General features: G+C 45.1%; 1 protein-coding gene across 1 annotated transcript; it reads left to right on the top strand.

The window, feature by feature from the left end:
• Positions 1-13,021: 13,021 nt before the first annotated feature.
• Positions 13,022-25,640, top strand: TMPRSS5 (transmembrane protease, serine 5). The gene is made up of 13 exons (XM_006833972.1): positions 13,022-13,030; positions 13,143-13,266; positions 13,968-14,066; positions 14,610-14,732; positions 15,814-15,949; positions 16,170-16,283; positions 17,645-17,688; positions 19,322-19,484; positions 20,792-20,970; positions 22,895-22,993; positions 23,471-23,613; positions 24,107-24,318; positions 25,553-25,640. Exons 1-13 carry the CDS (start codon positions 13,022-13,024, stop codon positions 25,638-25,640), a joined length of 1,533 nt encoding a protein of 510 aa, XP_006834035.1.
• The last annotated feature ends 802 nt before the right edge of the window (positions 25,641-26,442 follow it).

The following is a 26,442-nucleotide window of genomic DNA, read 5'->3' as shown; positions in this document are numbered from 1 at the left end:
CTAGGGTTCCTTTCCTTTTCATATAAAGTTGGTAATTAGTTTTTCCATCTCTTTAAAGAATGATATTGGAATTTAGATTGAGATTACATTACATCTGGAAATAGCTTTGGGTAGTATTGACATTTTCATAATGTTAAGTCTTCTTATCCATTGTTGTTGTTGTTAAGTGCCGTCAAATTGGTTCCAACCCACAGCAACCCTGCATAGGGTTTCCGAGGAGCAACTGGTGAACTTGAACTGCCGACTTTTAAGTTCAAATGACTTCGCAGTCCAGAGCATTAACCCACTGCACCACACCAGTACTCCATTTCCTATCCACGTGCATAGCATATTCTTCCATTTGTGTAGATCTTTTTTGGTTTCTTGTAGAAACGTTTTGTGGTTTTCTTTGCATAAATCTTTTGTTTCTCTGGTTAGATATACTTCCAAGTATTTCAACTTTTGGGTGGTATTTGTAAATGGTATTGTTTTTCTGATTTCCTTTGTAGATCTCTCTTTATTAGTGTAAAGGAATTGGACTGATTTTTGTATAGTGATCTTGTATCCTGTCACTTTCATGAATCTTTCAACTAACTCCAGTAATTTTCTCTCAGAGTCTTTGGGATTGTTGAGAACCCAGTAATAAACTCACCCACCTACAGTGAGCTTATCTTTGACAAATGACTTCAAAACACATTAAATAGGGAAAAGATAGTTTATTCAAAAAATGGTGCTGGCAAAACTGGATATTTATTTTCAGAAGAATGAAATAAGACTCATATCTTATAACATATACAAAAATGAGCTCAAGATGGATCAAAGACCTAACTGTAAAACCAGGAACTACAAAGATCATCAATGAAGAGATCAGGTGGTACAGGAGCAGGTACTGGCTCTTGTCCAGTGGGTGTGGCTGCAGAGGATATGGTTATATCTGGGCTGTGGGGCATGGTTGTTATCTCCCATCAAATGGGTCAAGAAAAAGAAGAAAAAGAAACACAAGAAGAAAAAAACCAGGAGCAAAAGAGAAGATAAAGGAGAAAAAAAGCAGCAAAAAAAGGGAGAAGAAAAGAAAAAAGAAAAAAAAAAACCCAACAAGCAGCAGCAAGAAAAAAAGAATATAATAAGTAAAAAGGTGAAATTTAAATAAAACAGTAGAAGAGAAAAATAAAAAGAGGAAAAAATAAATAAGCAAAGGTAGGGAGAGAGAAGAAGATAAATGGAAGAGGCAGGAGAACAAACAAGAGGAATGAAAAGGAAGAAGGAAAGGGCCAAAAAAGAAACAGAGGGAAAAAGATAGCAGAGAAAGAAAGATTAAAGAAAAAAAAAAAAAAAAAAAAAAGAAGGGGGGGGTTTGGTGGGATGGGGGTGGGGAAAGAGAGAAGGAGAAAAAACAAAAACCAAACAAGGCAAGCAAAAACTAGAGCCAGGGTTGGACCCAGAGAGGAAGAAACGGGAAGTTCCGGTCAGTCGAAGAGCTCATGAGGTGAGATGCAGGAAGGATGAGAAGATGTGTTCCTTGCCCTAGATGGAGGCCTAGGTGTTGTTTCTGGCTGGGTCCCTAATCCATAAGTAGTTCCTACAGTACCTAATGTTGGCTGAGGTCCCCAAAGAATTTACCCATCTTTGAAGGGCAATTGGGGACAGTGTAGCTGGTTATGAGACTTCCTGGTAATCTAGGGTTGACTGGGGACCTGCTCAACATGTTCTTCCGGTCTGTAAAAGCAGAATTCATGTGCATCCAGTGGTTGGTGTAGTGAACCTGGCACCAGGCTCAATGGCATGGCTCCTGGTTCTGACCTTGGCAGAGCAGGGAATAGGTTAAGATGGGACTCTGCTACACTTCTGGTCACCAGGTGAGTGTGGAGAACATCAGCCACCGGTGTGTCTCTGTGCTGTCCCATCACTGTCTAGATCCAATGTGGCTTGCCAAAGTTCAAGATGGCTGCTGAGTCAAGTCAACCGACAGTTCACTGGTCCGTCTCTGCTCTTGCTGCCTCATTCAAATTCTTCTACTCAGTACTCAAATCTACATCTCTATTCTTTCCCCTGAAGCTCAGGGTTGCAGGATTATCAACTATAGCTGTTTCATTTAGTCTCTCACATCTTTATTGTATAGGGTCTACGTAGTGTGTCTGCCTAGTCTGCCATCTTGCTTGAAGTCTCTAATGATAGCTATGCTTGCCATTTTACTATTTGTTTTCTCTACATAATATCTCTGGGAGCATAAGGAGGAAGTGGGATAAATGATGTTATATTGTGGGGACTGCAATCCATGACATTAAATAAAATGTGCATGAATTGTTGAATGCAAAACTGACGTGCTCTGTAAGCTTCACCAAATTCACACTAAAAAGTTAAAAAAAAAATCTCTGGGACTTATTCACACTCTTTGCCCAGGTTAGTTTGTGACATACAGAGATGTTTTAGACATCTAGCACTCCTGTCACAGAAATACCATGTTTGGGTGGCTTTAACAAACAGAATTGATTTTCTCACAGTTAGAAGGCTAGAAGTCTGAATTCAGGATGCAGCTGTAGGGGAAGGCATTCTCTCTGTTGGCTCTGGAGAAAAGTCCTTCTCTTTTGAGCTTTCACTCCTGGGCAATCTTCAGGGGGCTTGCCATCTCTCTTCTCCATTTCTGCTTGCTAGGTCTTTCACACCTACTTCTTACCCTGTGGACTGTCTTAATATCTGACATTTCACATTTATGACAGTAGTAAAAAAAAAAATCTACTATCTCATGATTTTGTGCATTAATGATGCATGACTGACAGTAATAAATGTCAAAGTGCTGGTGAGAGCAATGCTGACTGTGATGGTTAAGGTTATGTGTCAAGATGGCTACACCTTGGTTCTCCATGGTTTGGCAGTTATGTGATGATGTGGTCATCCTCCATTTTTACATTATACTGATTTTTGCAAAATGACCTGACCATGTTGGTAAGTAAGGAGTGGGTGTATATCTCAGAAGAAATTGACTTAAAAGGCATGCCCTACAGTCGCCCTGCCACATTAACATAACAAAAGAATACAATCCCAAATAGGATTACAACCTCAGGTTTAGAGGTTAGGATTTATACATGGTTCAATCCATCAGAGTACGTATTCATGTTTATATCCTGTAGAGTATTGTTCCAGAGTTCTTCATCACTTAGACAGGGCTTCTTAACTCTATCCATCATTTCTTTCTTCTGGAATCTCTAATTTCTAGCTGATCTCGCTCTCTTTATTGTATTATTTGTGGAGAGTTCCATGTAATGTCCAGAAGCCCTGAGATAGCACATTGAATGTTTGAGGAAAATAGGGAGTAAAAAGTAAAAATAAAACTCTTGTGGGTAAAGGTCAGGGGGGCCATGGTGGCACAGTGGTTAAAGCAAACCAAAAAGTCAGTAGTTCAAATCCAGCAGCTACTCCCTCAGAGGAAGATGAGGTGGTCTGCTTCTGTAAAGATTTCTAGTCGTAGAAATCCAAGGGGCAGTTCTACTCCATCCTGTAGGGTCCCTATGAATCAGAATTGATTTGATTGGCAGTGGGTTTGGTGGGTTTGGGATGAGATGCAACAGTAATAATAATGATGATAATGCTAATAGCAGCTATGGCTTACGGAATACAGTCTGTGGTAAACACCAGGCTAAGAGCTTTATATCCTAAATTTAATTGATTCTAATACAAACCTTATGTAATAGTGTTTTGGATCTAATGGTTTTTGTCGTGGTTAATTGCTGTTGATTCCGTTCTGACTCATTACGACTCTGTGTAGGGTTTGTGAGGAGAGGCTGGTAGGTTTGAATCACTAGCCTTGCAGTTAACAGTCCAGTGCTGATCCTACAGTGACACATGGAACTATGTCCACTCCAAAGCTATGTTTAAGAACCTACCCATGTATCTGTGAATGTGACTTTGCTTGGAAAGAGAGTTTTCCTTTGTTATCAGTTAAGTCAAACAAGTTTGTACTGGAGTAAAGTGGGTTCTAATCCCAGTGCCTTCTGAGCGCTTTCTTATAAAAGGCGAGAACAGACACAGAAGCAGAGTCATATACAGCAGGGGGGATGGCAGATGTCATGTGATGATGAAGACATCCACCTATAAGTAGTGAAGGCATATTAAATATTGCCAGCAGCCAACAGAAACTAGCAGAGAGGCACAGAACAGCCTTTCTCCTAAATCTCTCAGAAGGAATTAACAGGGTTGACACCTTGACTTGGACTCCCAACCTTTAGAACTGTAAGAAATGACATTTCTGTTCTTTAAAGCCACTTCTCTGTGGTATTTTTGTTATGGCAACCACGGGAATTAAGATGGGTAGATAGTATTATCCTAATTTTAGAAGAGGGGCTACAGAAGGTAAGTGGCAGAATTAGAGTTGAAGACAGATCTGCCTGACTCCAAAAGTCCACCTGAGGGATCCATGGTTGGAAGAGAAGAAACCACAGCAGCCTTGCCAGTCCCTGGGACCTGATCTATGACCTTGATTATAGACATGTGGTCCCCTGATGTATTCCGCTAAATCTTAGCTTGGCTGGGTCCTCTTGGGCTTTGAGGTAATATAGTACTGAGGGCTCCTGTGACAAGTAGACACAGAGCAGACAGGGCCATTGGAGGACAGGTGCAGCCCTGAGGGGAGAGGTGACAATGAACCTTATCATCACCCCAACAACTCCAACATGATTACAAACACACTCAAGACTTCTGGGAAAGTCAATCCACATAAAGGTGAGACTTAACCTAAAGCACTCAAAAACATTTCAACAAATGTTAGTATCAGTCTCTCCAACACTGCCCAGTCAGCAGGGAGGGGGAATTGTGCTGGTATGCATGGGGCACACTTTTTGGCACAAGGGTTGCTAGGCAACAGTAGCTGGCCTCCCCACCCCCCAGTAACCTTTTTCTCTGTTTCTAAGCTTCCAGTTAGCCGATGGGAGTGACTTGGGCTGCTCAGCCCAGCCCAGCCCAGCCCTTGGCCCCTTTCCTGCAACAAGAAGCCTATTCATGGGGTCTGAACAGATTTAATTGTCTGTGTGTGTGTGTATGGAGACAAGAGGAGGGGCTTTGTGTGAACCAGGGAGATCTCATCCTCCAACCAGGGTGGTTGGACTGTTAAATCAATGTAGACCCTGAGAACACGGGCAGAATTCTTGAAGCTTTACATCCGTTGTCATTGACCCGAATGGTAAGGCTACATCTCTGTGCTATCTGTTTTGGTCTGTCTTTCTTCTCTCTTTCTTCTGTTCTGGTGGAAAGAGGCTCCTAGGGCAGCCCTAATACAGGAACTGGGCCCTAGAGGGAGAACTGCATGGCAATTCCGTGTTTTCTCCCTCAGAACTGACTTTATTCTCCTCTCTTAGAGTTAGCCAAGTACTCTGCCTATAAGTGGTGTTTAGCAAATCACTATTATATTGAATATCCACCCCAAAAGAAAGACCAAGAGGCTCTGTACCATAAAGGCCATTAAAAAACAAGTGAGACTTTTGATTGTGATTTGGGTGAAGCTTTACAGAGCAGATCATCAGTTTTACAGTCAATGAATCATACATTTTATTGTTTCATTTCAATTGTAAATCCCGCAGTGCAACATCATCCATCCCACTTCCTCCCTTTGTTTTCCTTTCCATTCCTCCTTTCTTCACTCTTCTGAATTTTGGCCTTAGGTAAATGCTGTCTTTTTGATGTCTATTGTATGCGTACCTCACTGGTGTTTGTTGGCCCTGCTGTGTAGGTATTATTGCTTGACTGAAAATTGAGTCATGGGGTGAGTTCAGTTCCAGACCTAAAGGGTGACTAAGGCCATGTCTCAGGTTTCTGCCAGTATCTATCTGACCAGTAATGAGGGCCTTTTTTTTTTTCTCATGATTTTGAGTTATGCTCCACAATTTCTCCCCCTCTATCCAGGACCTTCGAATGGGATCCCTTTCAGAACAGCTGCTAGTGGAGCCAGGCGCCATCTTCTGGTATCAGGGCCGTGGAGATGGCTGTTCCATTGGACTGTTGGTTTCTAAGCATCTTCAACATTCACCATTCATCTTTCCTCACACAGGGAGAGACTAATACTTTGCATCTGTCATGAGCTTTTAAGATCCCTGTCGTTACTCACCAAAGTAAGATGTAGAACATTGTCTTTGTGGACTGTGTTATGAAAAGACATTTTTTTCCTTTCTTGCCTCCACACCCATCTTATAACAGCAATAACAACAGCAGGAATCACAGTACAGGCTATTTTTAAAAGACTACCATGTGAGCGTGGGCAGATGGGTTTTAATGGTGGGACAGTGTCTAAGGTGACGCCAGTTTGTCCAGAGACTCGATTTTAAGCCAAGCACCCAGCTCTTGATTCTGAGACAGGAGGAAGGGCCAGGCACGCCTGGATTTCTCTCTAGACCAGGCTCTGCCCTTCTGCACAAAGGGCATCAGCTCAAGGGAAACCATATCCCAAAAACAGAAACCCACATTTCAGTCCCTATTGCCACTTTCTTACTGGTGCTTGGCTAGCTCTCCCAAGTCCATGGTTCTTTCATCTTTATCTCCCTGACCCTCTGAGCTTCATCTCTAGGCATTAGAAGGAGTAAGTGTGGGACTATGAAAGCTATTATCCCTGTTTCTCCTGGAGAATTAAGATCTGCTTGAGATGAGAGGCCCAATGCTACAAATCCTAGACTGTGATTGATTACTGACCCATCGGTGAGCTGAACTGGCATGGGTGCTTGTGGGTCCTGTAGAATGATTTCCAGAGCAATTTAGAAACAACTGACCTGGATGAATCTGAGAAAGGTCCTCCTTTGCTCAGCTAGAGGGCCAGGAAACTCAGCTTATGGAGCACAAAGAGGACAGGGAAGGGTTTTAGTACGAAAAGTATTTCCACATAACACATGAGAATTATATCTAAGCCAAATTTGCTTTATAGTCATTGTTTTAAGCTTTTATGATATTGGTCATCACCCTATGTGTTGACAGGAAAAGATGGTTTTCAGGAGAGATAGGAGTAATTTCAACCTTAAGGATTTGTCTACTAGATTAAAAGTTTCTTTTTTAAAAACTTTTATTGTGAATTGACTGAAGGTTTACAGAACAGATCATCAGCTTTACATTAATATACATATATATATATATATATACATTTTGTTTCATTACAATGAGAGCAATTCCCTCCCTGTAACATCATTTAATCCTACTTCCTCTTTGTGACTCTTAGTCCCACTCCGCTCTCCTTCCCAACCTTTCAGAACATTCTCCTTAGGTAATTGCTACTCTTTTGTCTCGAATAGTTGACCATTCCATGATTAGCATACCTTACTAGTGTTGTTGACCCACTTATATAACTATATATCACTTGGTTGAAAATTGAACTATGAGGGTAAGTTCAGTTTCAGATCTGAAGGGTGACCAAGGGTCATAGTCTTGGGTTCCTGCAGTCTCTTTCTAATTAGTAAACCTGTTTTCTTTTTCATAATTTTGAGTGTTGTTCTACATTTTCTCCAATGTTATCCAGGACTTTCTAATGTGATCCCTTTCAGAACAGTTGGTAGTGGTAACCTGACACCATCTAGTTCTTCTGATCTCAGGGTTGTGGAGACTGATGTCAATGTGGTCCATGAGTCCATTGGACTATTTGATTTCAAGAGTCTTTCATTTTCATCATTTGTCTTTCCTCCCTACAGGGAGAGACCAATACCTGTACCTTAGATGGCCTCTCACGAGTTTTTAAGATCCCAGTTGCTACTCACCAAAGTAGCCATGCAGAATGTTGTAGAACATTATCTTTGTGGACTATGTTATGTCGATCACATCCCCCAAGTCTGTGATCCTGAGCCCATAGGCCCAGTTACTAATTCCCTCAAGTTGTTTGGTAATGTGTTTTCATGATTTTGTCCCCTGTATGCTCTATCACATTCATAGATTACAGCAAAGGTAAACATCCATGTACAAACAACCTGTCAAACCTTTTGTGGTCAAACCTATATCTTTGTGGGTTTTCTCCCACTCTCTCTCCCATACCTGTTCAGTTTGTGTATCTGTCCATAGATCACTGTGGTACAAGGCTGTGTATATAACAGTATTTACCTCTGTTTCTTTTACCTCTTGCTCTCCTCTCTGTGTCTTTGCTAGTCTTCAGCATTCTTCCAGCTTTCCTCTTGTTGTATATTGCTTTCTCCATCACCCAAGTTAACACATGTCTACCAACTACCAGCTGTTCTGTGGGAGAAAGATGAGGCTTTCTGCTCCTGTAAAGATTTGCAGCCTCGGAAACCCTGTGCAGGGTCACTATGAGTCGGAACCGACTCCACGGTACTTAATAACAACAACAACAACAACAACAACAACAACAACCCTTTAGCTAGTCAGTTACTCTCCCTTCCCTCCCACCCCTTCAAAGAATGTTTCTTTCAGCATGAAAACCTTTTCTTGACTTTTTCCAATACAATATTTGTCCTTTTGTGATTGACTAATTTCATTCAGTTTAATGTTCTCCAGGTTCATCCATGTTCTGTTTTGCAGATTCATTATTTTTCAATGTTGCATACTATCTCATTGTGTGCATGTACCAAAGTTCTATTTATCCATTCTTCCATTGATGGGCATAGTGGTGTGATGTGAATAGTGGTGTGATGAACATGGGTGTGCATATATCTATTTGTGTCATGATTCTTATTTCTTGAGGACATATACCAAGTAGAGGGATTGTTGGAGCGCATGGTACTCCAGTCCCAATTTTGTGAGAAAGTGCCATACTGTTTTCCACGGTGGTTGCACAATTCTACAGTCCTATCAGCAGGGTCGGAAGGTCCCAGTCTCTCCACAACCAGGCCAGTATTTGTTGTTTTCTGAACTTTGCTGTTAATGCTGGGGTGAGATGATATCTCATTGTTGTTTTAGTGTGGCACTGTGGGTTAATGCGCCAGACTGCAAAGCCATTTGAACTGCAAGGTCGGCGGTTCAAGCTTACCAGCTGCTCCTCGGAAACCCTACACAGGGTTGCTATGGGTCGGAACTTACTCGAAGGCCCTTCACAACAACAACAATAGTTAATGATCATGAACATTTCTTCATTGTCTGTTGGCTACCTGAATGTCTTATGGTGAAGTTTATGTACACTGCCCATTTTAAAAACTGGACTGTTTTTTCCTTGTTGAAGTGTTTACATTTTCTATAAATTTTAGATATTAATTCCTTATCTGCTCTGTCATTGCAAACATTTGTTTCCCAGTCTGTAGGTTTTCTTATTACTCCTTTGGCAAAATCTTTTGATGCAGGATTAAAAATTTCTAAAAGTCCTGATGTGGCGCTCTAGGATAAGCACTCGACCACAAGGTTGGTTTGAACTGCAAGGTCAGTAGCTCAAACTCACTAGCCAGTCTTTGGAAACCCTATATAGGGTTGCTGTGAGTCAGAACTGACTTGATGGCACTTAACAACAACAACAACAACAACATAGGATCTATAGCTTATACATATTTCTTATTAACAGTTTTATTATACCTAATGTTTGCATTGTACTTTATTTATAAAATGATTTCAATCACATTACGTTGTTTATCCCTTATTTCATTCATTCAATTTATTCATTCAATGTACATTATTTATTCATTCAATTCATTCATTCAATGTACATTAATTAAATCCCCCCTTTTTGCCAGGCCCTGGGCTGCAGACAGAAATTAGATTTGGATCTCATTTTAAGGGCTTATAGACTGGCAAGAGAGGAGGGAGAAAGAAAGGAGTCTGATGTAGTCCAAAGCAGGTCTATATGAGTCATAGAAAGCTTCCTGGAGAAGTGACATTTGAATCGACTCAAAGGGTCGGAGTTGTCAGCTAAGTAAGGAAGGGGACCAGCAAGTGCAGTGTTTCTGTGTGGTGAGAGTGTGTAAGGTGCTGAGAAATGGCATGTAAGGCAATACGACCCTGAGTTCTGCTGAGGAGAGTGGATAGTGCTGAGAGGTGACGCTGGTGAAGTAAGGAAGAGCAAGATCCCGGAGGGCCTTATAAACCATGCCATGGAGCATTGGAATGAATCCCAAGGTTATAAACATTCACTGGACACTTTAAAGATGGGGTTAACTTATTCATATTTTCAGTTTAGAAAGATTACTTTGTCTCTATAGCATAGAGGATTAGTGAAGGGAAACAAGCCACTAGAGGAGACAGATTCCTCATTGGGGAGTAGGAGCTATCACTCTTATTTTACAAATGATAACACTGAAGTTTGACGAGATGGTCTGAATCGTCCATCACTTGTAGCCAGCCTTGAATTGCTGGCTCAGTGGTTTTTCTAAGATCTTATCTTTCATTACTCTTCTTTATGGCTCATGAACTTCAGACAAATGGATAACTGATTTCACTCTATGTTTTCTTATTCCCATATCTGTTCTGCAATCTTTGCCTTGAATACCTAATGCTGATATCTGTCACTCTAATACTACTCATCTGTGAGGGCCTGTCTCAGAGGCTGCCTCTTCCAGGAAGTCTTCCTTGGTCTCCTCAATGAGACATAGCGCTCCTTCTTTTGAATTTAATATTCAACAGAAATTTTCTTCTAGCATTTAACATGTTCTGTTTTGTTTATAAGCAAGCCTGGTGGCTCTGTGGGTTAGATGCTCTAACCACAAGGTTGGTAGTTCAAACCTACCAGCTGCTCTTCAAGAATCTCAGAAACCCTATACATTGTCTCTGTATGTCAAAATTGACTTGATGCTGTGGGTTTTGTTTTGTTTATATGACTTATTCATCTAAGATTGTATATTCTCTGAGCCTGTGGTCTAAGTTAATTTATCCTGAACTTCCTCAAAAACAGTGTTTTTGTTGTTTTTAGGTGCCATCAAGTTGGTTCTGGTTTATATTAACTCTATGTTGAAAAGTCTATTATCTTTTCATTTCATTTGTGCATGAACTTTCTGAAGTCCCCTGGTAGAACAGAATGAAATACTGCCCAGTCTTGCACCATCCTTACAATCATTGCTATATTTGAGCCCATGGTTGTAGCCACTGTGTCACTCCATCTCCTTGCAAGTCTTCCTCTTTTTGATTGGCACCCTACCAGGCATAACATCCTTCTCCAAGGACTGGTCCCTGCTGATAACATATCCAAAGTACATGAGATGAAATCGCCCCATCTTCACTTCACTCCTTGCTGTACTTCTTCCAAGACAAATTTATTCATTCTTCTGGCAGTTCACGGTATATTCAATATTCTCTACCAATACCATAATTCAAACCCATAACTCTTTGGCTTTTCTTATTCATTGTCCAGCTTTCATATGTATATGAAATGATTCAGCCAGAATGCTTAGAAGCGAGGATGGCAAGACTTCCTCTCTCATACTTTGGACATACTGTTAGGAGGGAGTAGTACCTAGAGAAGGACATCATGCTTGGAAAAGTGAAGGGACAACATAAAAGAGGAAGACTCCCAACAAGACAGACTGATACAGTAGCAGTAACAATGAACTCAAACATAACAACAATTGTGAGGATGGCACAGGACCAGGCAGGGTTTCATTCTGGTGTGCAGAGGGTCGTTGTGATTGAAATATGAGGTGATTGAAAATATCCTGGCTTGGATTAGACACACCTTAGTTCTCAAAGATATCACCTGAAAGAGGTCTTTTGCAGCAGATTTGACCAATGAAATATATTGCTTGATTTCTTGACTGCTGTTTCCATGAGTGTTGATTGTGGATGCAAGTAGAATTAAATCCTTGGCAGCTTCAATCATTTCACCATTTATTGTGATGTTGGTTATCGATCCAGTTGTGAGTATTTTTTTATATTGAGATGTAATCCATACTGATGGCTGTGGTCTTTGATATTCATCAGTAAATGCTTCAAGTCCTCTTGGCTTTCAGCAAGCACAGGTTGTGTAATTTGCATATTTCAGGTTATTAATGAATCTTCTTCCAATCCTGATGCCATGTTCTTCTTGCTATAGCTCATTTTCTCAGATTATTTGCTGAGTATACAGATTGATTAAGTATGCACACACCTTTCCAGATTTTATATCACTCAGAATCTATTCTAACAACTACCTCTTGATTGATGGATAGGTTCCATATGACCCTAGTGAAATGTACGGGAATTGCCACTCTTCACAATTTTATCCATAATTTGTTATGGTCTACACAATCTGTCAATAAAGCACAGATGGACATCTTTCTGGTATCCTCTGCTTTCAGCCAATAGCCATCTGATATCAGCAATGCTATCCCTTATTCCACATCCTCTTCTGAATCTACCTTGAGTTTCTGGCAGTTCTCTGTTGATGTACAGCTGCAACTGTTTTTGAATTGTCTCCAGCAAAATTTTATGTGTGTGTGATATAAATGATATTGTTAGATGATTTCCAAATTCTTACGAACTTGGGTCAAATAACATTTACTGAATGAATGAATAGATGAGTGGGTGCATGGGGGAAGGCCACTTCTGTCTCTGAGATAGTTGGGATTGAAGGAGGGTGGGATCTGGAGGCTTCAGGAAAGACATTAAGGGACTTAAGCAGATGATATTGAAAGTGCCATGGGCTGCCAAAGAACCAATAGATCCGTTTTGGAAGAAGTGCAGCCAGAATGCTCCTTAGAGGCCAAGATGGCCAAACTTCGTCTCTCATACTTTGGACATATTGTCAGGAGGGAACAGTCGCTGGAGAAGGATATCATGTTTGGTAAGGTGGATGGTCAGAGAAAAAGAGGAAGACCCCCAACGAGATGGATTGGCCAAATGGCAGCATCGATGGACTCAAGTGTGGCAACAGTAGTGAGGTTGGCCCACGATCGGGCAGTGTTTCGTTCTCCTGTGCATAATGTTGCTATGGGTCAGTACCGACTCGATGGTACCTAACAACAATAACAACATCATCAATGGGAGGCAGCACAGAGAATGGTTAAGAGTGTGGACTTTGGAGTCGGTCAAATCTAGATTCAAGTCCTTGCTCTGACACTGGCTGGGTGAGTGGGGTTATGATTTGCAGGAGGGCAGAGAGGACCTGGAAAGGTGTTTCTGGGTATATAACAAGGAGTCCCCAAGATGAACAAGGTTTGTAAGTGGCAGTGAAGGCATGGCCAAGGTTAGAGAGCAGGAACTTCAACTGGGATAGAACATACATTTTTGTGACTTTTCTTGGCAATCTTTAATGTGGGGATGGCAGAGATCCTGATGTCTGACAACTGTTTTCCCAGAGTCTGATGATGGATGACCAAGGCCCTGTGGAGGCTCAGGATGCAGAGGATGGTCCAGGGCTTGGGATTGTCACAGCGGAGCTGGGAAACCAACTATGGAAGCCCGAAGTGGAGCAGCAACCCAGTAGGCCAGACCGGGCTATAGGGGAATGACTGGGATGGTGGTGGTGGTTATGTGCCGTGGAGTTGGTTTTGACTCATAGCGACCCCATATAGGGTTTCCGAGGCTGAAAATCTTTATGGGAACAGAAATCCTCATCTTTCTCCCATGGAATGGCTGGTAGGCTCGAACTGCTGACCTTGAGGTTAGCAGCCTGACTCGTAACCACTACGCTACCAGAGCTCTTTAATGACTGGGATTGTAGCGACCCTGTATAGGGTTTCCAAGGAGAGACTGGTGAGCTTGAACCACTGACCTTCAGATTCAAACGACTTTGCAGTCTGGCGCATTAACCCACAGTGCCACACCAGGACTCCAATGACTGGGATAGGGGAAGTGAATGTACAAGCTTTCTATATTCCCACATTGTCTTCTTCCCAGATCCTCCTTGGTTGACCCAGATGATGGTGGGTGGGAGGTTAAATCACTAGATATTTATCCCCAGATCTGCTTTCACTCCCTGTTTCCCATTTGGGGGCTTCAGTGGAATACAGACTTCCAGGAGGGCTTTCAGCTCTGTGGGCTTAGTGATGATGGGGCAGGGGTAGGTGGGCAGGGTGCAAGAAAGACAGCACAGTGGGCACTGAGCACTATGGTGGTACCTCAGGGTGGAGTCAGGTTGGTTGGCAGGAGCAGGAACCAGACATGCCTCTGCCCTCTTTCAGTCTCTCAGGTGGGGCGCTGGTGCTCGGTGCGACGCAGCTGTGCAGTGATGGGAATTCTGGGGTTGCTGGCTGGTGTGGGCATCGGCTCATGGCTTCTAGGTCAGTACTGTGGATTCTTCAGTGGTCTGAGGGGAGACAACAAATAAGAACTGGGTGAGTTTGGGAGAGAGAAGGAGGTGCTGGGCATGTATTAAAAGTAGACAGTGAGATGAGAACTTCCTCATCTACTGTGAGTAGGCAAGGGAGAAGGGATGTAGGTTCTTCATAAAGAACTTTTGATTCCTGAAGTGAGAAGTGGAAGTTACTTGAACGTAGGACCCAAAAAAGCTTTGTTGTCATAGAGACCCTGTATAGGGTTTCCAAGAAGCGACTGGTGGGTTTGAATCTCCAACCTTGTGGTTCAAACTGACCTTGTGATTCAGCACATTATCCTGCAGTGCCACACCAGGACCCCACAATTTTTCTAGAAATATTTTCCAGTGAGCTAGAGCTATGCCTGTCCTCTGGCAGGTTAGTGGGGGAAACTGCCTGAAGGTAGCTGCTTTTGCCTCTGCCTGAGAATGTCTTATTATCACCTGCTCTCCTTTGTTTTGGAATCCTCCTACCAAGTTCTTCTCTGCTACCCACTCTTGTTCTCTCAAGTCCTGTATCTATGGCCAGCTCCCTCTCAGCCTGCTTCTGGGACCTTGCAGGGTGAGGAGATAGCTTTGAACTGCTCAGGACACAGCAGTGAGGAAGCTCTGCTACCCTCACCTCCAAAAACAGGTGGGTCATACCCCTCAGCCTTCCAGCCTCCTTCCCCAACCCAGGGCCCCTCCAGAGCTCATTCATAGCTCTGGGACCCCCACCTTCTGGTAGAAGACAAGAGGACCAATATGAAGGGTCATCGATTTGTTGTCTCCTTCCTCCAGTGTGAGAGTAGTGACAAGGCCCAGCCTCAGAGTTGGGGCTTTGAGTACTTCCTGGAGACTTTCTTGACCTTTAGCTGGGGCATGGTCAAGAACTCAGGTTGGCAGGAGGGGTGGAGACTTACCATTTGAGTTAGAGTGAGCCAATAGTTATGGGGGAGGAGGAGCCAGGGATGTGTTGGGTGAGTCAGGGAGCAGCCAGCAGGGATCTTTGTCCTATGATCACATAAAGGGCTGGGAATATCACTCCACACCCTTGTCTCCCATCATCCTTCCTTTCCAACTCAAAGTTGGGGACTGGTTATGATGCTGCCCCGTGGCTGGGGTTTAGAATGTATACATAGGCTAGTATTTAAATGCACAGGTTTGGAGTTGGTCTTTTCTAGATGTGTGATCTTCGGTTCAATATTTCTTTGTACTTCCATTTTCTTCTCTATAACATGGAAATAAAACTATGTATTGCATAAAGTTAATATAAGGATTAAATGATCTAATGTGTGAAAAGAACTTAATGCAGCACCTGGAAAAATTATACACTCAGTCGGTAGTAATGATGACTATGATTAAGACAAGATGTGGAATCAGAAGATATGGACTTAGGTCCTGGATCCTTCACTTACTGATTCTGTGATCTTGGGCAGGTTGTTTAACATCTCTGGACAGAGTGAGGAAATGGTGATACTGTCATGCAACCAGTGACAGAACCCACGTAAAAGCACTTGGTTACACAATGAAACCAAGGTGCTCCACAGATAGTTGTTTTGTTCTCAGCTGGCCTGACCCCCTGAGGAGCAGGTGCCTGATGTTGGTTACCCAGGTACTATCTTTAAGGCCTCCACAAGTCCCCCTGTGCCCCGGGTTCAGCTCCTGCTGTCTCTGCACTCCCCACCTCCTTTCTTCGCAGCAGGTGGGATGGAGTTTTCATGCTGTGATTTCAGTATCTTTCAGAATAAACACCGAGGACTTCTTGTTGGAAGCACAGGTGAAGGCCCGACCAGACTGGCTCCTGGTATGCCATGAAGGCTGGAGCTCGGTCCTGGGGAGGAGGGTCTGCCAGAGCCTTGGGCATCTCAGGTAACTGGAGCCAGACCTGGGCACTGGGAGGGTGGAGGGCTGGTGGGCAGGGAGGGGGGTGCTAGAGGCCTTTATCTCTGCTCCTTAATAAAGATCAGTGTTTGAAGAAGCCATTTCTAGAGTCTTGCTCTGTCTGTAACTATACTGTTTAGTATCACATGACTTTAACTGTCATTCAAGCTCGTTTCCTCCTGTTTCCATTTCCTGTTCTTCTGCACAGACTCATGCATCACAAGGGTGTGAACCTGTCTGACATCAAGCTCAACAGCTCCCAGGAGTTTGCTCAGCTCTCTCCTAGACTGGAGGGCCTCCTGGAGGATGGGTGGCAACCCAGGTAGGGCTTCTGAGGAGGTTAGGTGTGTGGGCTTCCTTACTTCCTTCATGGGAATGCAATGGTGAGAGCTGTACAAGAACAGATAAAGAGGCATGTTTCCCAATCGGAAGTTAGAAACTCAACTCACAGGAGCCCTGTTTACTACTACTTGATGTACTCATCTTGTCATAGAATTTGAAATAGAACTTTTCATTCCCATTTTACAGGTGGGGAAACTGAGGCTCAATGAGATAAAGGGCCTTATCCAAGACTCTAATTATCTACATAATTAACTATCAGTCAAACCAAGTCTTCCATCCAGGCTCCTGTTTCCAAATTAGATGTTCTTTCCACCTGGCCACACTATACGTGGATAATTATGGTCTCTGGGGACCAGTGAGGTAGTTGAGTCCTTCTGGGTATGAGCCCCCTAGAGAAGAGGGGCTTCCCCAATACTGGGGGAGGGTCTGAAGTATGTCAGCCATCTGCCCGGGCTTCCTCAAATTGCTAGCAGTCTTTTGGGTTGATTGCTAATGACTGCCCAAATCTGTGCAGCTTCTTAGATCTGAACCATTCCTCAGGGCCTTCCTCCCTGGTCTTTGTCTTCTGAAAGTTCCTGCATAGGAACCAGGTGGGAAGATGTAGGAGCCCCTGAATGGTGCCTGTCTTAAATACTTGGACAGGCAAATGGAGGCAGGAATGGGATTGACTACTTACTCCCTGAGAGTCTATGGGTTGTGGGTTTAGGAAACTTGAAGAAACTGAGAGCATTCAGGCATTGGGCTGTGTGTGTTGGGGGATGGGGGTGAAGATGTGTAAGGACAGAGAAGAGAGTTTTGATCAAAAAGGAATTGAGGCTGCTAGGAGGGATGGGGAGCAAGAATATGAATGTGCAGGTTCAGGCAAAGGGCTGGGGAGAAGCTTGTGGTGAAGAGTAGTGTTCCCTCATTCATTCACTTGGAGGTGTCATAGTCCAGATAGGGCTTCTAAGGAGTTTAGGCTAATGGGGCTTCTTCCCTTCGTTTATCCATTAACTCAAAACAGCTGGGGTTTGTCATCTGGAAATGCTCTCTTTGTAAATTTGGGCCCTGTACAAATTGCCCTCAACGACTCTGAAGTCCTGCTGTTACCCTTGGGGAATATGTGCAGCTGTCTTGTAGACCTGTTGTGAGGAGGTGACTAGGGGTTTTGTAGAGGTGAGGGTAACAGTTGTGGGGGAGTAAAGAGGGCAGGAGAAAATGGTGGCATTCTGAAGGCTGTGACTACATGTGAAAGGCTCACTCTACCCCCACCAACTACCCCCATGCTCCACGCCCTGGGTGGGTAGGTGTGGCCTCAAGGTGGGTCCTGTCCAGCTTCTTGCTGACACCTCTGTCTTTCAGGGCCAACTGTACCTCTGGCCGAATAGTCTCCCTCAAATGCTCTGGTAAGTCATGTCTTTGGCCCAGGAAGGTATTGATGGGAATAAAGATACCCCCCAACCTGCCCTGGGATATGGAAGAATCCCATATTACAGCTCAGCTGTGTCTGGGGTGGGGTTTCCTGCCAGCCTCTCCATCTGTCTGCCAGACCCTTCTTATAGACACAGTTGTGCCAAAACGAATTCCCCCCTAAGTCAGGCCCCTACCCAGTCCCTGGTCTAAGCTGCAGTTCTTCTTGCTTCACTACCTGGCTCTCTCAGTCTTGACTTCTGACAGTGACCTCCTACTGCTTCTGGAAATCCCAGTCAATGGTGAACTTATTACTGGTCATGAGTAACCTGTTAGCAGCTTCAGAAAACTGGGGTTGGTGGGTGCGGTTGAGTCCATTTCCACGCTGCCGAGTAGAACTGTGCTCTGGAGTTTTCTAGGCCATAAGCTGTATGGAAGCTGATCATTAGGCCTGTCTCCTGTGAATCACTATGGGCTCTAACGACCAACCTTTGTTAGCAGCTGAGCGCTTAACCATTTGTTGTTGTTGCTGTTAAGTGCCATCGAGGCAATTCCAACTCATAGTAACCCTGTATAGGGTTTCTGAGGAACAACTGGTGGGTTTGAACTTCTGACCTTGTGGTTTGCAGTCCCGTGCTGATTCTACAGTGTCATACCAGAAGCCCAGCAGGCTCCTTGTTGTTGTTGTTAAGTGCCGTTGAGTTGGTTCTGACATATACCGACCCATAGCGACCCTGTACAGGGTTTCCGAGGCTGTAAATCTTTACGGGAGCAGAAAGCCTCACCATTCTCCCTTGGAGTGGCTGGCAGTTTCAAACTGCTGACTTTAAGGTTCGCAGCCCGATTCGTCACCACTACGCTACCAGGGCTCCTTGTTGTTGTTAAGTGCCGTCGAGTCGGTTCCGACCCATAGCGACCCTGTACAGGGTTTCCGAGGCTGTAAATCTTTACGGGAGTAGAAAGCCTCATCTTTCTCCCGCGGAGTGGCTGGTAGTTTCGAACCGCTGATCTTAAGGTTCGCAGCCCGATTCGTAACCACTACGCTACCAGAGCTCCTACCAGGGCTCCTTAGAGGGGGTAAATTAAGAGTCAGATGGGAAACAGTTTGTGAAGGTCTTGCATCTGTTTGTCTTCCTATTCATCCATTCACCTATTCATGCACATATCCATCCACCCAACCAACAGTTTTAACTCCTTCTATTGAACAGGCCTGGTGTAGCATTGTAGGATAAGTGCTGGGCTGCAAAGTTGGTTTGAAATACAAGGTTGGCAGTTCAAACTCACCAGACGCTTCTCAGAAACTCTATACAGGGTCCCTATGAGTCAGAACCAACTCGACGGCACTTAACAACAGCAACTGGACAGACATTATGTTAGATATGGGTACTATGCAGACATAATCTCTATTCTTAGGGAGCTCACAGCCTGGGGAGAAAGACAGCTATGTGTGTAATTTGCATTTCTACCCCCCAGTTCCCCCACACCTAGGACCCCAAATAATAAACAACAGCTGCCCTCCCTGACTCACAGGGGCTTGGCACATGCCATGTTCCCTGAGAGTTAGGACCATGTTGATACCTCCCTCCTTCTCCCTCTCTCTGGTTTGTTTTTACCCTTCTCTGTTGGCAGAGTGTGGGGCAAGGCCCCTGGCTTCCAGGATTGTTGGCGGGCAGGCTGTGGCTCCAGGGCGCTGGCCATGGCAGGTCAGCGTGGCTTTGGGGTCCCGGCACACGTGTGGGGGCTCCTTGTTGGCGCCACACTGGGTGGTGACTGCTGCGCATTGCATCCACAGGCAAGTCCCTGGGGGGCTGCTGGGGTGCGGTGGGGGTGGGAGAGTGCCTACTCACCTTTCCTGTGTGTCTGGGTCCAGTTGTCTGCTTCCATGCGACTGCTCTAAGATTGGTTCTTGGTAGTTGTTCAGGTTTTTATTTTTTAGGATTCTTTTTCTATTCATAGCACTCCACTTCTCAACATGCATCTCCACTGTAATTACTTTTCCATGTAATTATTTGTTTAACATCTTTCTTCCTTTGTAGATTGGAAACTCCAGGGGAGCAGGGGCTCTCAATCCTGTTTGCCATTGATCTCATTGACAATTTTCCCACCGCTGTGTCCCCAGGGCCTAGAGCTGACTCTAAAATATGCCAGAAAATCCCCAACTCACTGCTATCTAGTTCATTCCAACTCCCAGCTACCACACAGGACAGAGTAATACGGCTGCTTAGGGTTTCTGAGATTGTAATTTTTTTTTTAAAGTTTTTTTTTGTGGATTGAGTGAAAGTTTACAGGGTAGATCATCACTTTTACATTCAACAAATCATACATGAGACTGTAAATTTTTACAGAAGTAGACAACTTCATCTTTCTCCCATGGAGTAGCTGTTGGGTTTGAATATCTGACCACTATGCAAATTGATTGCTGGGTGAATGAATGAATGAATGAATGAATAAGCTCTTTGATCCTCACCTCCCACCTAGAGGCAGGGCAGATAGGGTAATCTCTATTGCACAAGGAAACTTGAGTTTGAGAGAGGATAAATGACTCCCCATAGTAAGTGTAGAGACAGGCTGATTGATGCTTGTCTGACTTGGCTTGTTGTTGTTATGTGCCGTCGAGTTTTTTTGACTCATAGCGACCCTGTACAGGGTTTCCAAGGAGTAGCTGGTGAGTATGAGACACGAACCTTGCAATTCAAACTGAGCTTGTGGTCTACTGTTTATCTTACAGCACCATGCAAATAATGAAATTACATAGGGAGGGTATTGATGTTTGATGTTGTGTTGATGTTTGGGGTCTGGGGTGAGACAGAAGAGAGGGGTGGTGGTTAGGGATGACTAACAATGTCTTGTGTCTCCACCTGTGAAACTGTGAGTGTTTATTAGGCACTTACTGCATGGGAAGTCTCTTTTCATCTGCTGGAGGTGGGAGGTGGTGGTGGTGGTATTAAAAGGTGTCTTCCCTTTGTTCTGCGAGCACACACCTAGTCATGAATGCCCCAGTAAGGGCCTCTCTGACCAGCCTTTTCCACCTGCCATCTCCCTTAAGCCAACTTTTTCTGTGCCATCCTTCCCTGGTCTCAGCGTGGCCCCTGTGTGCAGTTTCAGGCTGTCCCGCCTGTCCAGCTGGCGAGTTCATGCTGGGCTGGTCAGCCACAGCTCTGTCCGGCCACACCAGGGGACTGTTGTGGAGAGGATCATCCCCCACCCACTCTATAGCTCCCAGAACCATGACTACGACGTTGCCCTCTTGCGTCTCCGGACCCCGCTCAACTTCTCTGGTGAGGTGCTGACTTGGAGTGGGGGAGAGGGCAGACTGGGGCTATGGGGAAAGGATCTGGGGCAGGCAGGGTGGGAAGAGAGGCAAAATGATTTCTAAGGTTTCCTTATGACTCTGTAAGCATCAAACCACTCATTTTGGTGACTGTAATGGATTTTGGCGTAACCTGGATCGACAGTTGCATCACTTCCTGTACAAGCTCTTGTCATAGCGGCCAGGCAGACATCACAGCTGCTGCATCTATAACAGGGTGGTCCTCATTCCTAGCCATGTTAATGGGGCATTACAGTTAACAAACTTGCTTATATTCTCCCAAATATCCTTTTATTCAGTCTTGATAAGAACCTGACAGGTAGATAGAGCAGGTGAATACAAACAGGGATACTAAAGTTTAGGGAGGAACATGACTCTCTTCAGAGTCATTCAGAACATGGACCCTGGTCCTGAGTCCAGCTCCAGTGCTCCTCCTATACCAGAGTCTGTTCTAGGGAGGCAAATCCAGCAACAGTCAGGCTGCCCCCTGCCAACACCCACACATGACTCATACACACATCCAACACACACTCATGGACTCAACATGCATTCATCATACTCATGCACATGTACACACAGACACTCACACACACACTTCACACGTCCACACATACTCTTGCATACATGCACATGCTCACAAGGTACTCACACCTGTGCACACTCACACCATACACACTTATGTCACACACACACACTGAGTTTCACACCCACACACACTCATGAGCATACCCACATTCACACATGCACATACTCAGGACACCTCCCTCCTTCCCCGCCTTGGGTTTTCCAAACAATGCTAATCAGTCATTGTTAAACTCTATTCACTATTGTTCAACAGCTAACATTTAAATAATTGACTTAAATAAATATATTTTACAAAAGGAAGCTTCTTGCTACTACCTAGCTGGAGAACCTATGTTATTTACATAATAAATGGATAGTAAACACAGAGATACACAGAGCAAAAACAAAATAGTGTGTAAGTTGTATCTTCTCTGCTGAAGAAGCGGGACCTGGTCCTGCCCTCTCTTGTTCAACAGGAGGCTGGTGGCATTAGGGAGCTGACGCCTCCAGTAGAGTCTTTCTCCTTAAAGAAGTCAGAAAGACTGGACGGGAACTGAAAAGGAAGCAATTTTCTTCCCGTGCCAATCAATATTTATTTCATGGCATGTCCACATACTACCCAAAATGATGGCTGGGCTCTACCGGTAGGACAAGTTACACACTTTTGGAAACAGTGCCAAGAAAAATCCAACACCCTGGGGGAGAATCCCAGGTGGGTATTCATTAGAAACTGGGTTCCTGTGTCCAGAAGGAATTTCCATTTGTCCCCTGCCTCCCAGCAGGACCGGGTTAGGCAGGTGTGTGTGCTCTGCCCACCCTTAGGGGAGCTATGCACATTGTGATTTACACACTGTCCTCTAGGAGAATGGAGACCCCTAAGATGGAACCCTGGTGTGGCGCTGTAAGAGAAGCACTGGACTGCTAATCACAAGGTTGGCGGTTCAAACCCACCAGTTGCTCCTTTGAAACCCTACATAGGGTCGCTGTGAGTTGGAACTGACTCGACAGCACTTGGCAACAACAACAAAGGTAGTAGTCCTGGTATGCTTTAGGATAAGCACTGGACTGCTAACCACAAGGTCAGTGGTTCAAACACACCAGTGTATCCTTGGAAACCCTATACAGGGTTGCTGTGAGTCAGCAGGGACTTGATGGCACTTAGCAACAACAACTGTGTGGTACAGTACAGAACTTGCATAGTGGGACAAGACCCCTAGCTTTTCATGACAGAAAACAAGGTGAGAAGGGGGGCAGGTGGGCCTCCCTCTCAGGCCCTGGGGGAGGGAAGCTGAATCTGAGTGGGAAGAGGACTTCATACAACTTCACAGATACCGTGGGTGCCGTGTGCTTGCCAGCCAAGGAGCAGCATTTCCCAAGGGACTCAGACTGCTGGGTGTCTGGCTGGGGCCACACCGACCCCACTCATAGTGAGTGAGATCCCAAGCATCCTTGGTGCAAATGAGCAGGGAGCGGGGAGGCACCCTTCCCCAGGGTGAGGGTGAGGCTCCTCCCACCTCAACCTCCTCTGGCCACATGGCAATGCCAGCCTGCTTTTCCTGGCATCTATCTCTCTAGGTCTGGGGTCTGTAGTCTTCTCTGTCTAGGTCTTTATGGGGAGAACAGCCCCTAGTTTTCCTAAAGTCAACCTTTGATTCTCCCTGCCCTAGTCCCAGGCTGGCCCTGACCTCAGCATTTGGGGTGCATGTGAGCCCAACTTCTCTTTTCACTTCTGCCACCACATCTGACCAGACCCCTGCCTCCTGGCTTAGGGTCCACAGCTTCTTCCACTCTGGGCTCCCCTCGTTGGGTCTCTGTGCCTTCGGTACCTGTAACTGTTTCCCTCTTGATGCTCTGCCTCCTTTGGCCTCGCTCTCTGTATCCCTCCCTGTTGGTGTCCCCCACAGCACACAACTCCGACATGCTCCAGGACACGGTGGTACCTCTGCTCAGCACTCAGCTCTGCAACAGCTCTTGCATGTACAGTGGGGCCCTCACTCCCCGAATGCTGTGTGCTGGCTACCTGGATGGGAGGGCAGATGCATGCCAGGTGAGGTTTCCCTGCCAGGGACATGGTGGTGGACAGGGGGGTAGGGTAGGAGGGATGGGCAGCTGGTCCGAGCATGTTAGCGAGAGAAAGCCACTCAAGGAGGAGGGGTTCCTGGGTAGGACCAGCTGTGCTCGCTGATGGTTTACATCCACTGCTGCCATGTTTATTCAGACTCCTAACACCACAATAGGTCAGCGTAGAGCTGCCCTACAAGGTTTCCAGCTCTTTATGGGAGCAGAGAGCCTCATCTTTCTCTTGCAGAGCAGCTGGTGGGTTTGAACTACAACTTTGCAGTTAGTAATACTACACTGAACCCACAGTGCCACCAGGGCTCCTGAAGGCTTACATAGGGGTAAGACAAGCACGTATCCATGCAGGAAACAGGAAAGGCCTGGGATGGAGAGTCCAGCATTCTCCCCCTGCAGCTTGATGACACTTCACTAGGAAGGGTTGACTGGCTGTTTCTCCATGTCTTTGTCCCTGGGTCTCTCAGGGAGACAGCGGGGGGCCTCTGGTGTGTCAAGATGGGGGCACATGGCGCCTGGTAGGGGTGGTCAGTTGGGGCCGAGGCTGCGCAGAGCCCAACCATCCAGGAGTCTACGCCAAGGTAGCCGCCTTCTTGGACTGGATCCATGACACAGCTCAGGTGAGTTTAGAGGCAGGGATAGGGCCATGGGGATGTCTGGAGAAGGCTCCTCCGAATAGGTGGAGGAACTTATAATAAAGTTGACCCATGGAGTGTCTATCAATTTAAGCATTGACTGAGAAACAGAACACCTGAGTTTCTAGCAAGTTACTAAGATTGTTAAGCCTGTTTCCTGGGGATCACATCATGGATACCTTACTTGCTGTTGTGAAGATTACATGGTGGTGGTGGTTACGTACCGTGGAGTCGACTCATATCAACCCTGCATAGGGTTTCCGAGGCTGTAAATCTTTATCTTTCTCCCACGGAACTGCTGGCAGTTACAAACTGCTGCCCTTGAGATTAGCAGCCCGATTTGTAACCACTATGCTACCAGAACTCTTTTAAATGAGGTAAGACCTTGAAAATGCTTAGCACAGAGTGAGACTTATATATAGTAAGTGATCAATAAGCGTTGTTTATGTATTTATTTATTGTCATCCTTCATCCCTGGATGCCCACATGCCCTACCCAGTGGAAAGAATTTAGCATTTAGGTATCTGGGTTCTGCAACAAATCAATCCTAGTGTGATATTGGGCAAGCTGTTTAATCAGTATCATCTGTTCAAAGGGAGGACCGTATGAAACAATGTGCATCCACACACTTTACTGGGATTAATTACTTTACAAATGCAGGATTTGTGAATGAAATCATCTTTTTCCAAGGATGGGCATGGTGGGAGGATCAGGGCGCACTAGATAGTAAACTTCAGAATTCATAAGGGACACATGCATCTACTCATCCAGACTTTACAAAAAACCCAGAGAAGCAGATTCTTTAACCCCATTTGACAGATATAGAAATCAAGGTTCTGAGTGGTTAAGTGATTTACTTAAAAGTAAAAGTTGCTCAATCAGATTGTGAATCCAGTTCTTTTATGTTTACATCCACTTGTTTCCGCCAGTCTCACTGCATACCAGCCTCATGTTTCCTGGGGTTTCTGGCAGGTCCACTAGATGGAGGAGAAGCAGTAGCCCCGGATTCACTACCACTGCAGGAGCCAGACAGCGGCCACCCTCAGCCTGGATGCTGGATGCTGGATGCTGGGCTACAAGGCCTCCTCCCTCAGGCCCTGATTACAGTTCCTCCTGCTCACTTGAGAGGCTCTCTGAGAAAAGAGCTACTGGGGCTGGCTTGGGAGGGGAGGGGTGCTGAGTGATGTGGGGAGAAGGAGAGAGGCAGGAGTTAGAGGGAAACATCTGCAGGAAGCAGCTGGAGAGTCTGACCTCCTGCCCCTGTCCCTGTCCCCATAGACCCTGCACACATCTGGAAGAATTCTCAGGGAGGCCCTCAAGTCCTGCCTTCTCCCTGTGTACTCAGGAGGCCCAAGTGCCTCCCTAGAGGAGCCTTTGGCTGGGAGGCTTCTGGACAGATGGGGTCAAGGGTGGGTCAGTTCATACCAAGCTTACAGGGTCTCTCACCTACTTCCTGAACTCCCCTGAGGATCCACTTCCTGTTCTTACTTCAACACTTTCTTTCCGTTTTCACCTTAGCTCTGACTGGCAGTGGGTGAGGTGGGAGCATACTTAAACAGGATATTGGAATAAGATTGGGAATATGGTGTTTGTTTTAAAATTACAGTTCTGTGACATGATCCAGAGAGTTCTGTTATTAAAAGTGAAGTCATGTATATAGTCGTGGTCCAATTTTGTTGTTGTTGTTGTTAAGTGCTGTCCAGTAGAGTCTGGACTCATAGTGACCCTGTATAGGGTTTCTGAGGAGTGACTGATGAGTTTGAAGTGCCAACCTTGTTCAAATGAACCTTGCGGTCCAGTGTTTATCCTTCATCAGAATAAAATGACAGTTTCCTCCTATACATGTTTCTTTAAGCTTTGGTGCTTCTAACATTTTGAGATTTGGAATTTTGACATGCATTTGTTTATTTATAGGATCTAAATTCCTTACATCTACATATCAGGATATATAACCAAAAGCCTCATCCATCCAGGTGTTTGGATGCTACGCTGTGAGGTTGAGAACCGCTGACGTCAGAGATGTGTTAGGAAAGGTCTGGCTTCCCCATAAGACCCACTTCATCTTCTTAGCTCTTGTTTCAGATCAGGTTCTTTTGGGCTGGGGAAGCTTCTTTCTTGTTTATGCCCAGTTATCATTTTCCTGGTTAAGCTGCTAAGCCACTCACTCT

The sequence above is a fragment of the Chrysochloris asiatica genome, unplaced genomic scaffold, assembly GCF_000296735.1.
Source record: "Chrysochloris asiatica unplaced genomic scaffold, ChrAsi1.0 scaffold00008, whole genome shotgun sequence".
In the NCBI taxonomy this organism is placed as follows: Eukaryota; Metazoa; Chordata; class Mammalia; order Afrosoricida; family Chrysochloridae; genus Chrysochloris; species Chrysochloris asiatica.
This window is presented reverse-complemented; position numbering and strand designations above follow the sequence as displayed.